Raw genomic sequence first — 14,378 nt, forward strand, 5'->3', positions numbered from 1 at the left:
TAGCTAGCTTGGGCCAGAGCTCCGTTCACTAACATTACATTTACGACATTTAGCAGACGCTCTTATCCAGAGCGACTTACAGTTAGTGAGTGCATACCATTTTTCATACTGGTCCCCCCTAGTGGGAATCGAACCCACAACCCTGGCGTTGCAAGCGTCATGCTCTAACCAACTGAGCTACACGGGACTCTCTTCTAGGGCTAACTAGCCAACCAACCAATTCCCCTCCCCCAGAAACAGACGGCTAACAACCCGTATATGGCTAGCTAGCAACCAATAAACGAACTGTTTCTGTAATGTCACTTACGTTATATATGCTAATTCACCCTTTTTCAAAATGTATGATGGTATACTGTTAGTAGCTAGCTACATGGAAAACATTGTCAGTCAAGTCGTGTTCGGTAGCTTGCTTGTTAGCCAAGTTATCTGCAGTTCCCAGTTTAGCTAGTTAGTTAGTTAGTTAGTTAGCTGCTAGTTTGCCAACAGTAGATTCTGGAACTAACTAGGACGTCTGGTGGAATTCAATGACTGCACTGATGACCTAGCAATCATATGAAGTCGCTTTTTTTCTCTCCCAATTTGTCATGAGTAAGCCACGTTTTAGTTAGATCGCAACCAAAGATGGTTAACTCTTTTTGTTTAGGCTTGAACCGTTAACGTTACAGATACTTATAGCTAACAACAGTGTCTAGTTAGATCTGACTATGGTATAGTATAGTGTTGATAAAACAAGTTTACTGGAGAACGGAGACCAAGTAGAGACTTTCGGACACGGTGGATAATTGTATAATATGAGGCAGTTTATTCAGAGGTAAAGATATCTGTAAATAGCGTGCACGGACCCGTTCGTCAATCTCGTAGGGAGATATCTGAGAGCGCGCCCCTAAACATTGTGTGCTGACATTTTATACAATAAAATAAAGTAGGTTGATTCTAGGAGTTCTGATCTTCTGATTGGTCCTGATGAGTTGGTCGAGGTCACTTCCATTGCATTGGCTCTGAGTCGGGTTGTCTGTCTTCAGATGTTCAGCCTAAAAGAAGGGATTTTGTGTGTGCGTGTGTTATCAGTAATAATGTGTGTGTGTGTGTGTGTGTTTGTGTTTGTGTGTGTCATGGGAGAACTCGTGAGTTGGAAGGACTGAGAGACCTATGGCGTGGGTGTTGTTCTTAGCCACCTGCTGACAAGGCCGACAAGATAGAAGTCTTTGTCCATTGTATTAAATCCGAAGGCCCAACACAAGATGGGTCATGCACAAAATTTTAGCCAGACCAAGCTATAACATAATATATTTACTACGACAATAGTTAGCCGGCGAAGTATTCAGTTGCTACAAAAGACGTTGAGATGATGATACGATAGAAAGGGACGGACCCCATTGGTTTAATTGGGCCCATCCAACCTGTTGGTATAGTTTCCCGGTCCACTCTTTCTTTCTCTCTCTCCCCCTGTAGTTGGTGGAGGTGTATACAGGACGGTGGCAGGTACCTTTGCCACAGCTGCAGGTGCTCCAGACTGCTCTATGCTCCTTTGTCCAAGCCTCAGCCTGCTTCCCGTCTGACTGTGAACACGTATGCTACACCCTGAGTAGCCTTGCCCTGTAAGTATCCTGACTTGCTTAGCTGCTCCTCCGGGGGGGGGGTTACATAGCGTCATGTCACCCCCCCCCTCATCTTCAGTATGAGTCCTGACTTGCTTAGCTGCTCCTCCGGGGGGGGGGTTACATAGCGTCATGTCACCCCCCCCCCTCATCTTCAGTATGAGTCCTGACTTGCTTAGCTGCTCCTCCGGGGGGGGTTACATAGCGTCATGTCACCCCCCCTCATCTTCAGTATGAGTCCTGACTTGCTTAGCTGCTCCTCCCGGGGGGTTACATAGCGTCATGTCACCCCCCCCCCTCATCTTCAGTATGAGTCCTGACTTGCTTAGCTGCTCCTCCGGGGGGGGGGTTACATAGCGTCATGTCACCCCCCCCAAGTCTATCTCCAGTATGAGTAGTGTTGTTTCCTAGGCTGCCTCCGCACCCTTTCAGAGATGCCTTGTCATTTCATCCCTTTTGGAACATTATTGAAGGAGATATAAGAGGCTGAAACTGTTCCCTCCCCTTTCTCTCTCCCCCCCGCAGGAGTGTTTTTGAGCTCTTGCTGTTTTTGAACAGGAATAAGATCCTGCAGGATCCCCTGAAAAACATCCTTGATTCGTTCCAGGTGAGTTGTCTTTAACCCCTGTTCCCAAATCTCAGGAATCATAGACATGTGGCAGTGATACGTTGGACACCCCATCCTAGCCTGGTCCCAGATCTGTTTGGTGCTGTCTTACCAACTCCTATGGTTGTTGTCATGACATAAGAATGACCGTAGGAGTTGGCAAGACAGCACCAAACGGGCTGTATTGAATCAGGTGACAGATCAGATCATGTCCGTTTCTCACTGCTTTATTTATGGAAATCTTTCAAACCTCTGCTTTTGAATTTGGCAAGATGGCACACAGATCTTGGACCAGGCTAACCTCTTCCTCCTCCTCCTCCTTTCAGGAATGTTTTTCCCACCTGGACAGGCACCAGAACATTCACCTGCTGCAGGTGGGACAGATCATCAGAGAGAAGGGGCCATGGACCAGCCCCATACTACAGGCCATCCTGAAGGACTCACAACTACCCCGGGATGAAGGTGAAGAGAGGGCCTACTGACTATAGAAATCTGTTATGTTGTATTAGGTCTACTGACTATAGAAATCTGTTATGTAAATCAGTTGTTCTGTAAATGTCTGCTCCGGAGTCCTCCATCTATAATGACATGAGTCAGTTAACTAGAGGATGCTGTCTCTGTGGACTGAATATTTACCGGTGTATAACAACGCTCTCTTTCTGCCTTCCTCTCTCCAGTGGACAGGTACAGGCCCATAGGGCTCTGGTCAAACGTAGTGCCCTATATAGGGTGACATTTGGGATGCACCACTGACCCTTGTCTGGTCTCTCTCTCTCTCTCCAGTGGACAGGTATATAGACTCAGAGGTACCAGTGTTCTTTGAGCTGCGTGTTCGTTACCTGCTCTCCAGTGAGATGTTCACCGAGGCTGTGGTCCTGGCCAAGACCTGCGCTCAGCACCCCGTGGCCGGACGACACCTGTTCTTCCCTGCAGGCCTACCTCACCTGTCTCCTGAAGGCATCGCTCTCCCACCGTATGCACCAAGAGGTGAGGGGACAAGCGTTTGGTCATTTGGATTCCTGGGTTCTGGATTAGAGCACCTGCTAAATGTAAAATGTTTGGAAGGGCTGATGACTGCTGGGAGTATTTTACAGTAACTGATAGCTAGGATCTACAGTAGAGATGGGAGTATTTTACAGTAACTGATAGCTAGGATCTACAGTAGAGATGGGAGTATTTTACAGTCACTGATGTGCTAGCTAGGATCTACGGTAGAGATGGGAGTATTTTACAGTAACTGATGTGCTAGCTAGGATCTACAGTAGAGATGGGAGTATTTACAGTAACTGATGTGCTAGCTATGATCTACAGTAGATGGGAGTATTTACAGTAACTGATGTGCTAGCTAGGATCTACAGTAGAGATGGGAGTATTTTACAGTAACTGATGTGCTAGCTAGGATCTACAGTAGAGATGGGAGTATTTTACAGTAACTGATGTGCTAGCTAGGATCTACAGTAGAGATGGGAGTATTTTACAGTAACTGATGTGCTAGCTAGGATCTACAGTAGAGATGGGAGTATTTTACAGTAACTGATGTGCTAGCTAGGATCTACAGTAGAGATGGGAGGAGGATCTCACCAGTTCTCCTCTCATGCACAAGGAGGTGAGGGAAGAAGGTTTTGACAAAGATTGTGTGTTTTGTTAAATTCATAAATGTGGCTGTTGCGGTCCTTCTTCTGGAGTTGCTGCCTTCTTCCCTTGTTTGGAAGGCTTCGTAGGTCCGGTATGGGGGTGGGTGGTTGGTATTATTGACTGGAAGGCTTCGTAGGTCCGGTATGGGGGTGGGTGGTTGGTATTATTGACTGGAAGGCTTCGTAGGTCCGGTATGGGGGTGGGTGGTTGGTATTATTGACTGGAAGGCTTCGTAGGTCCGGTATGGGGGTGGGTGGTTGGTATTATTGACTGGAAGGCTTCGTAGGTCCGGTATGGGGGTGGGTGGTATTATTGACTGGAAGGCTTCGTAGGTCCGGTATGGGGGGTGGGTGGTATTATTGACTGGAAGGCTTCGTAGGTCCGGTATGGGGGGTGGGTGGTATTATTGACTGGAAGGCTTCGTAGGTCCGGTATGGGGGTGGGTGGTATTATTGACTGGAAGGCTTCGTAGGTCCGGTATGGGGGTGGGTGGTATTATTGACTGGAAGGCTTCGTAGGTCCGGTATGGGGGTGGGTGGTATTATTGACTGGAAGGCTTCGTAGGTCTGGTATGGGGGTGGGTGGTATTATTGACTGGAAGGCTTCGTAGGTCCGGATGGGGGTGGTGGTATTATTGACTGGAAGGCTTCGTGGGTCCGGTATGGGGGTGGGTGGTATTATTGACTGGAAGGCTTCGTAGGTCCGGTATGGGGGGTGGGTGGTATTATTGACTGGAAGGCTTCGTAGGTCCGGTATGGGGGTGGGTGGGTGGTATTATTGACTGGAAGGCTTCGTAGGTCCGGTATGGGGGGTGGGTGGTATTATTGACTGGAAGGCTTCGTAGGTCCGGTATGGGGTAGGGGGTGGGTGGTATTATTGACTGGAAGGCTTCGTAGGTCCGGTATGGGGGGTGGGTGGTATTATTGACTGGAAGGCTTCGTAGGTCCGGTATGGGGGTGGGTGGGTGGTATTATTGACTGGAAGGCTTCGTAGGTCCGGTATGGGGGGTGGGTGGGTGGTATTATTGACTGGAAGGCTTCGTAGGTCCGGTATGGGGGTGGGTGGTTGGTATTATTGACTGGAAGGCTTCGTAGGTCCGGTATGGGGGGGGTGGGTGGTATTATTGACTGGAAGGCTTCGTAGGTCCGGTATGGGGGTGGGTGGGTGGTATTATTGACTGGAAGGCTTCGTGAGGTCCGGTATGGGGGTGGGGTGGGTGGTATTATTGACTGGAAGGCTTCGTAGGTCCGGTATGGGGGGTGGGTGGGTGGTATTATTGACTGGAAGGCTTCGTAGGGTCCGGTATGGGGGTGGGTGGGTGGTATTATTGACTGGAAGGCTTCGTAGGTCCGGTATGGGGGTGGGTGGTATTATTGACTGGAAGGCTTCGTAGGTCCGGTATGGGGGTGGGTGGTATTATTGACTGGAAGGCTTCGTAGAGTCCGGTATGGGGGTGGGTGGTTGGTATTATTGACTGGAAGGCTTCGTGAGGTCCGGTATGGGGGGTGGGTGGGTGGTATTATTGACTGGAAGGCTTCGTGAGGTCCGGTATGGGGGGTGGGTGGGTGGTATTATTGACTGGAAGGCTTCGTAGGTCCGGTATGGGGGGTGGGTGGTATTATTGACTGGAAGGCTTCGTGGTAGGGGTCGGTATGGGGGTGGGTGGTATTATTGACTGGAAGGCTTCGTGAGGTCCGGTATGGGGGTGGGTGGTTGGTCCGGTATGGGGGGTGGGTGGTATTATTGACTGGAAGGCTTCGTAGGTCCGGTATGGGGGGTGGGTGGTATTATTGACTGGAAGGCTTCGTAGGTCCGGTATGGGGGTGGGTGGGTGGTATTATTGACTGGAAGGCTTCGTAGGTCCGGTATGGGGGTGGGTGGTATTATTGACTGGAAGGCTTCGTAGGTCCGGTATGGGGGTGGGTGGTTGGTATTATTGACTGGAAGGCTTCGTAGGTCCGGTATGGGGGTGGGTGGTTGGTATTATTGACTGGAAGGCTTCGTAGGTCCGGTATGGGGGTGGGTGGTTGGTCCGGTATGGGGGTGGGTGGTTGGTCCGGTATGGGGGTGGGTGGTATTATTGACTGGAAGGCTTCGTAGGTCCGGTATGGGGGTGGGTGGTTGGTATTATTGACTGGAAGGCTTCGTAGGTCCGGTATGGGGGGTGGTTGGTATTATTGACTGGAAGGCTTCGTAGGTCCGGTATGGGGGTGGGTGGTATTATTGACTGGAAGGCTTCGTAGGTCCGGTATGGGGGTGGTTGGTATTATTGACTGGAAGGCTTCGTAGGTCCGGTATGGGGGTGGGTGGTTGGTATTATTGACTGGAAGGCTTCGTAGGTCCGGTATGGGGGGTGGGTGGGTGGTATTATTGACTGGAAGGCTTCGTAGGTCCGGTATGGGGGTGGGTGGGTGGTATTATTGACTGGAAGGCTTCGTAGGTCCGGTATGGGGGTGGGTGGTATTATTGACTGGAAGGCTTCGTAGGTCCGGTATGGGGGTGGGTGGTTGGTCCGGTATGGGGGTGGGTGGTATTATTGACTGGAAGGCTTCGTAGGTCCGGTATGGGGGTGGGTGGTATTATTGACTGGAAGGCTTCGTAGGTCCGGTATGGGGGTGGGTGGTATTATTGACTGGAAGGCTTCGTAGGTCCGGTATGGGGGGGTGGGTGGGTGGTATTATTGACTGGAAGGCTTCGTAGGTCCGGTATGGGGGGGGGGTGGGTGGTATTATTGACTGGAAGGCTTCGTAGGTCCGGTATGGGGGTGGGTGGTTGGTATTATTGACTGGAAGGCTTCGTAGGTCCGGTATGGGGGTGGGGTGGGTGGTATTATTGACTGGAAGGCTTCGTAGGTCCGGTATGGGGGGTGGGTGGTATTATTGACTGGAAGGCTTCGTAGGTCCGGTATGGGGGGTGGGTGGTATTATTGACTGGAAGGCTTCGTAGGTCCGGTATGGGGGTGGGTGGGTGGTATTATTGACTGGAAGGCTTCGTAGGTCCGGTATGGGGGGTGGGTGGTTGGTATTATTGACTGGAAGGCTTCGTAGGTCCGGTATGGGGGTGGGTGGTTGGTATTATTGACTGGAAGGCTTCGTAGGTCCGGTATGGGGGTGGGTGGGTGGTATTATTGACTGGAAGGCTTCGTAGGTCCGGTATGGGGGGTGGGTGGGTGGTATTATTGACTGGAAGGCTTCGTAGGTCCGGTATGGGGGTGGTGTGGTATTATTGACTGGAAGGCTTCGTGAGGTCCGGTATGGGGGGTGGGTGGTATTATTGACTGGAAGGCTTCGTAGGTCCGGTATGGGGGTGGGTGGTATTATTGACTGGAAGGCTTCGTAGGTCCGGTATGGGGGGTGGGTGGTTGGTCCGTATGGGGGTGGGTGGTATTATTGACTGGAAGGCTTCGTAGGTCCGGTATGGGGGGTGGGTGGTATTATTGACTGGAAGGCTTCGTAGGTCCGGTATGGGGGTGGGTGGTATTATTGACTGGAAGGCTTCGTAGGTCCGGTATGGGGGGTGGGTGGGTGGTATTATTGACTGGAAGGCTTCGTAGGTCCGGTATGGGGGTGGGTGGGTGGTATTATTGACTGGAAGGCTTCGTAGGTCCGGTATGGGGGTGGGTGGTATTATTGACTGGAAGGCTTCGTAGGTCCGGTATGGGGGTGGGTGGTTGGTATTATTGACTGGAAGGCTTCGTAGGTCCGGTATGGGGGGGGTGGGTGGTATTATTGACTGGAAGGCTTCGTAGGTCCGGTATGGGGGGTGGGTGGGTGGTATTATTGACTGGAAGGCTTCGTAGGTCCGGTATGGGGGGTGGGTGGTATTATTGACTGGAAGGCTTCGTAGGTCCGGTATGGGGGTGGGTGGTATTATTGACTGGAAGGCTTCGTAGGTCCGGTATGGGGGTGGGTGGTATTATTGACTGGAAGGCTTCGTAGGTCCGGTATGGGGGGTGGGTGGTATTATTGACTGGAAGGCTTCGTAGGTCTGGTATGGGGGGTGGGTGGTATTATTGACTGGAAGGCTTCGTAGGTCCGGTATGGGGGGTGGGTGGTATTATTGACTGGAAGGCTTCGTAGGTCCGGTATGGGGGTGGGTGGGTGGTATTATTGACTGGAAGGCTTCGTAGGTCCGGTATGGGGGGGGGGTGGGTGGTATTATTGACTGGAAGGCTTCGTAGGTCCGGTATGGGGGGGTGGGTGGTATTATTGACTGGAAGGCTTCGTAGGTCCGGTATGGGGGGGTGGTTGGTATTATTGACTGGAAGGCTTCGTAGGTCCGGTATGGGGGTGGGTGGTATTATTGACTGGAAGGCTTCGTGGGTCCGGTATGGGGGTGGGTGGGTGGTATTATTGACTGGAAGGCTTCGTAGGTCCGGTATGGGGGGTGGGTGGGTGGTATTATTGACTGGAAGGCTTCGTGAGGTCCGGTATGGGGGTGGGTGGGTGGTATTATTGACTGGAAGGCTTCGTAGGTCCGGTATGGGGGTGGGTGGGTGGTATTATTGACTGGAAGGCTTCGTAGGTCCGGTATGGGGGGTGGGTGGTTGGTATTATTGACTGGAAGGCTTCGTGAGGTCCGGTATGGGGGTGGGTGGTTGGTATTATTGACTGGAAGGCTTCGTAGGTCCGGTATGGGGGTGGGTGGTTGGTATTATTGACTGGAAGGCTTCGTAGAGTCCGGTATGGGGGGTGGGTGGTATTATTGACTGGAAGGCTTCGTAGGTCCGGTATGGGGGGTGGGTGGTATTATTGACTGGAAGGCTTCGTAGGTCCGGTATGGGGTGGGTGGGTGGTATTATTGACTGGAAGGCTTCGTAGGTCCGGTATGGGGGTGGGTGGTATTATTGACTGGAAGGCTTCGTGAGGTCCGGTATGGGGGGGTGGGTGGTATTATTGACTGGAAGGCTTCGTAGGTCCGGTATGGGGGGTGGGTGGTATTATTGACTGGAAGGCTTCGTAGGTCCGGTATGGGGGGGTGGGTGGTATTATTGACTGGAAGGCTTCGTAGGTCCGGTATGGGGGTGGGTGGGTGGTATTATTGACTGGAAGGCTTCGTAGGTCCGGTATGGGGGTGGGTGGGTGGTATTATTGACTGGAAGGCTTCGTAGGTCCGGTATGGGGGGTGGGTGGTATTATTGACTGGAAGGCTTCGTAGGTCCGGTATGGGGGGTGGGTGGTATTATTGACTGGAAGGCTTCGTAGGGCCGGTATGGGGGTGGGTGGTATTATTGACTGGAAGGCTTCGTAGGTCCGGTATGGGGGTGGGTGGGTGGTATTATTGACTGGAAGGCTTCGTGAGGTCCGGTATGGGGGGTGGGTGGGTGGTATTATTGACTGGAAGGCTTCGTAGGTCCGGTATGGGGGTGGGTGGGTGGTATTATTGACTGGAAGGCTTCGTAGGTCCGGTATGGGGGTGGGTGGTGGTATTATTGACTGGAAGGCTTCGTAGGTCCGGTATGGGGGTGGGTGGTTGGTATTATTGACTGGAAGGCTTCGTAGGTCCGGTATGGGGGTGGGTGGTTGGTATTATTGACTGGAAGGCTTCGTAGGTCCGGTATGGGGGGGGTGGGTGGTATTATTGACTGGAAGGCTTCGTGAGGTCCGGTATGGGGGTGGGTGGGTGGTATTATTGACTGGAAGGCTTCGTAGGTCCGGTATGGGGGGGTGGGTGGTATTATTGACTGGAAGGCTTCGTAGGTCCGGTATGGGGGGTGGGTGGGTGGGTGGTATTATTGACTGGAAGGCTTCGTAGGTCCGGTATGGGGGTGGGTGGTTGGTATTATTGACTGGAAGGCTTCGTAGGTCCGGTATGGGGGGGGTGGGTGGTATTATTGACTGGAAGGCTTCGTAGGTCCGGTATGGGGGGGTGGGTGGTATTATTGACTGGAAGGCTTCGTAGGTCCGGTATGGGGGTGGGTGGTATTATTGACTGGAAGGCTTCGTAGGTCCGGTATGGGGGGTGGGTGGTATTATTGACTGGAAGGCTTCGTAGGTCCGGTATGGGGGGGTGGGTGGTATTATTGACTGGAAGGCTTCGTAGGTCCGGTATGGGGGGGGTGGGTGGTATTATTGACTGGAAGGCTTCGTAGGTCCGGTATGGGGGGTGGGTGGGTGGTATTATTGACTGGAAGGCTTCGTAGGTCCGGTATGGGGGGTGGGTGGTATTATTGACTGGAAGGCTCGTAGGTCCGGTATGGGGGGTGGGTGGTATTATTGACTGGAAGGCTTCGTGAGGTCCGGTATGGGGGGTGGGTGGGTGGTATTATTGACTGGAAGGCTTCGTAGGTCCGGTATGGGGGGTGGGTGGGTGGTATTATTGACTGGAAGGCTTCGTAGGTCCGGTATGGGGGTGGGTGGGTGGTATTATTGACTGGAAGGCTTCGTAGGTCCGGTATGGGGGGTGGGTGGTATTATTGACTGGAAGGCTTCGTAGGGTCCGGTATGGGGGGGGGTGGTATTATTGACTGGAAGGCTTCGTAGGTCCGGTATGGGGGGTGGTTGGTATTATTGACTGGAAGGCTTCGTAGGTCCGGTATGGGGGTGGGTGGGTGGTATTATTGACTGGAAGGCTTCGTAGGTCCGGTATGGGGGTGGGTGGGTGGTATTATTGACTGGAAGGCTTCGTAGGTCCGGTATGGGGGGTGGGTGGTATTATTGACTGGAAGGCTTCGTAGGTCCGGTATGGGGGTGGGTGGGTGGTATTATTGACTGGAAGGCTTCGTAGGTCCGGTATGGGGGGGGTGGGTGGTATTATTGACTGGAAGGCTTCGTGAGGTCCGGTATGGGGGTGGGTGGGTGGTATTATTGACTGGAAGGCTTCGTAGGTCCGGTATGGGGGGTGGGTGGTATTATTGACTGGAAGGCTTCGTAGGTCCGGTATGGGGGGGTGGTATTATTGACTGGAAGGCTTCGTGAGGTCCGGTATGGGGGGTGGTATTATTGACTGGAAGGCTTCGTAGGTCCGGTATGGGGGGTGGTATTATTGACTGGAAGGCTTCGTAGGTCCGGTATGGGGGGTGGGTGGTATTATTGACTGGAAGGCTTCGTAGGTCCGGTATGGGGGGTGGGTGGTATTATTGACTGGAAGCCTTCGTGAGGTCCGGTATGGGGGTGGGTGGGTGGTATTATTGACTGGAAGGCTTCGTAGGTCCGGTATGGGGGTGGGTGGGTGGTATTATTGACTGGAAGGCTTCGTAGGTCCGGTATGGGGGGTGGGTGGTATTATTGACTGGAAGGCTTCGTAGGTCCGGTATGGGGGGGGTGGGTGGTATTATTGACTGGAAGGCTTCGTAGGTCCGGTATGGGGGGTGGGTGGTATTATTGACTGGAAGGCTTCGTAGGTCCGGTATGGGGGTGGGTGGGTGGTATTATTGACTGGAAGGCTTCGTAGGTCCGGTATGGGGGTGGGTGGGTGGTATTATTGACTGGAAGGCTTCGTAGGTCCGGTATGGGGGGTGGGTGGGTGGTATTATTGACTGGAAGGCTTCGTGAGGTCCGGTATGGGGGGTGGGTGGGTGGTATTATTGACTGGAAGGCTTCGTAGGTCCGGTATGGGGGTGGGTGGTTGGTATTATTGACTGGAAGGCTTCGTAGGTCCGGTATGGGGGGTGGGTGGTTGGTATTATTGACTGGAAGGCTTCGTAGGTCCGGTAGGGGGGTGGGTGGTATTATTGACTGGAAGGCTTCGTAGGTCCGGTATGGGGGTGGGTGGTATTATTGACTGGAAGGCTTCGTAGGTCCGGTATGGGGGGTGGGTGGTATTATTGACTGGAAGGCTTCGTAGGTCCGGTATGGGGGTGGGTGGGTGGGTGGTATTATTGACTGGAAGGCTTCGTAGGTCCGGTATGGGGGTGGGTGGTTGGTATTATTGACTGGAAGGCTTCGTAGGTCCGGTATGGGGGTGGGTGGTATTATTGACTGGAAGGCTTCGTGAGGTCCGGTATGGGGGGTGGGTGGTATTATTGACTGGAAGGCTTCGTGAGGTCCGGTATGGGGGGGTGGGTGGTATTATTGACTGGAAGGCTTCGTAGGTCCGGTATGGGGGGGGTGGGTGGTATTATTGACTGGAAGGCTTCGTAGGTCCGGTATGGGGGTGGGTGGTATTATTGACTGGAAGGCTTCGTAGGTCCGGTATGGGGGTGGGTGGGTGGTATTATTGACTGGAAGGCTTCGTAGGTCCGGTATGGGGGTGGGTGGGTGGTATTATTGACTGGAAGGCTTCGTAGGTCCGGTATGGGGGTGGGTGGTTGGTATTATTGACTGGAAGGCTTCGTAGGTCCGGTATGGGGGGTGGTATTATTGACTGGAAGGCTTCGTAGGTCCGGTATGGGGGTGGGTGGGTGGTATTATTGACTGGAAGGCTTCGTAGGTCCGGTATGGGGGGGGTGGGTGGTATTATTGACTGGAAGGCTTCGTAGGTCCGGTATGGGGGTGGGTGGTATTATTGACTGGAAGGCTTCGTAGGTCCGGTATGGGGGTGGGTGGTTGGTCCGGTATGGGGGTGGGTGGTAGGTCCGGTATGGGGGTGGGTGGTATTATTAAAGCGATATTTGACCAGTACTCTCATGTCTTTTTATTATCTGTTTACATCGCTATGTCTTGGGTGATCTCATTAGGAATCTACCAGTGATGTAGTGGGAGAAATAGGTGGGTAAACTCTGATCACCGTTCGCTGTGAGTAATGTAATACTCCCTATACTTTGAATGCATTTTTTTGTTGTTGCAAAAGGTGGGTAAACACTAGCGCAACAAAAAAGAAAGTACGTAAACGGCGTTGACCTGCGTTCGCCGTCCACTACACCACTGGAATCTACGGTATAAATGCTTGAATGATCTCACCATTTCTTCTCTCTCTCTCTCTCTCTCTAACCTGTAGATGTCTGCCATCGACGGTAAGGATGCGGTGGATATCGTGTGTAACACGGAGAGTGAGGAGAGAGATGAGACTCTGCTGGCCCTCTGCAGAGCCTTCCTCTCTCAGCAACTGCACAGAGGAGACATGAATTGCCTGTGGTGAGGCTCTTCACTTTTCAACACACTTCATACCTGTCCGTGTTCTACGTCAGGGGCCGGATGGATCAAGAATTTCAGAGTTGGGAGTGGTGATTTTAGGATCCGTTTTCCCCTTTTTAGATCACAATTTAATACGATTTACAAGGACAGGGGGGGGGGGCCTGATCCTAGATCAGTGCTTTTACTCTTGACTCTGGCAGTTGATCATGTTGCGTCCTTACATGCTCCAACAGAGTTCTGCTGACGGTACCAGAGGTAGAGATAATAGCTGACCCATGTCTCCCCAGATACTCTCTCTGCTGACGGTACCAGAGGTAGAGATAATAGCCGACCCATGTCTCCCCAGATACTCTCTCTGCTGACGGTACCAGAGGTAGAGATAATAGCCGACCCATGTCTCCCCAGATACTCTCTCTGCTGACGGTACCAGAGGTAGAGATAATAGCTGACCCATGTCTCCCCAGATACTCTCTCTGCTGATGGTACCAGAGGTAGAGATAATAGCTGACCCATGTCTCCCCAGATACTCTCTCTGCTGACGGTACCAGAGGTAGAGATAATAGCCGACCCATGTCTCCCCAGATACTCTCTCTGCTGACGGTACCAGAGGTAGAGATGATAGCTGACCCATGTCTCCCCAGATACTCTCTCTGCTGACGGTACCAGAGGTAGAGATAATAGCCGACCCATGTCTCCCCAGATACTCTCTCTGCTGACGGTACCAGAGGTAGAGATAATAGCCGACCCATGTCTCCCCAGATACTCTCTCTGCTGACGGTACCAGAGGTAGAGATAATAGCTGACCCATGTCTCCCCAGATACTCTCTCTGCTGACGGTACCAGGTAGAGATAATAGCCGACCCATGTCTCCCCAGATACTCTCTCTGCTGACGGTACCAGAGGTAGAGATAATAGCTGACCCATGTCTCCCCAGATACTCTCTCTGCTGACGGTACCAGGTAGAGATAATAGCTGACCCATGTCTCCCCAGATACTCTCTCTGCTGACGGTACCAGGTAGAGATAATAGCTGACCCATGTCTCCCCCAGATACTCTCTCTGCTGACGGTACCAGAGGTAGAGATAATAGCCGACCCATGTCTCCCCAGATACTCTCTCTGCTGACGGTACCAGAGGTAGAGATAATAGCTGACCCATGTCTCCCCAGATACTCTCTCTGCTGACGGTACCAGAGGTAGAGATAATAGCCGACCCATGTCTCCCCAGATACTCTCTCTGCTGACGGTACCAGAGGTAGAGATAATAGCTGACCCATGTCTCCCCAGATACTCTCTCTGCTGACGGTACCAGGGGTAGAGATAATAGCTGACCCATGTCTCCCCAGATACTCTCTCTGCTGACGGTACCAGGTAGAGATGATAGCTGACCCATGTCTCCCCAGATACTCTCTCTGCTGACGGTACCAGGTAGAGATAATAGCTGACCCATGTCTCCCCAGATACTCTCTCTGCTGACGGTACCAGAGGTAGAGATAATAGCTGACCCATGTCTCCCCAGATACTCT

The 14,378-nt window shown here is 52.4% G+C and overlaps 1 protein-coding gene across 2 annotated transcripts in view; it reads left to right on the plus strand.

The window, feature by feature from the left end:
* Positions 1-3,097: 3,097 nt before the first annotated feature.
* The window catches only part of LOC121562535, a 49,969-nt gene continuing 38,688 nt past the window's right edge, over positions 3,098-14,378 (plus strand). For both annotated transcript variants that reach the window (XM_045215224.1, XM_045215223.1), the window contains exons 1-2: positions 3,098-3,192; positions 12,718-12,854. In XM_045215224.1, the coding sequence (XP_045071159.1) occupies positions 3,181-3,192; positions 12,718-12,854 (149 nt within the window). In that variant the 5' untranslated portion in view covers positions 3,098-3,180. The remainder of the gene's footprint in view (positions 3,193-12,717; positions 12,855-14,378) is intronic.

Source organism: Coregonus clupeaformis, unplaced genomic scaffold (assembly GCF_020615455.1).
Source record: "Coregonus clupeaformis isolate EN_2021a unplaced genomic scaffold, ASM2061545v1 scaf0398, whole genome shotgun sequence".
NCBI classification, from domain to species: domain Eukaryota; kingdom Metazoa; phylum Chordata; class Actinopteri; order Salmoniformes; family Salmonidae; genus Coregonus; species Coregonus clupeaformis.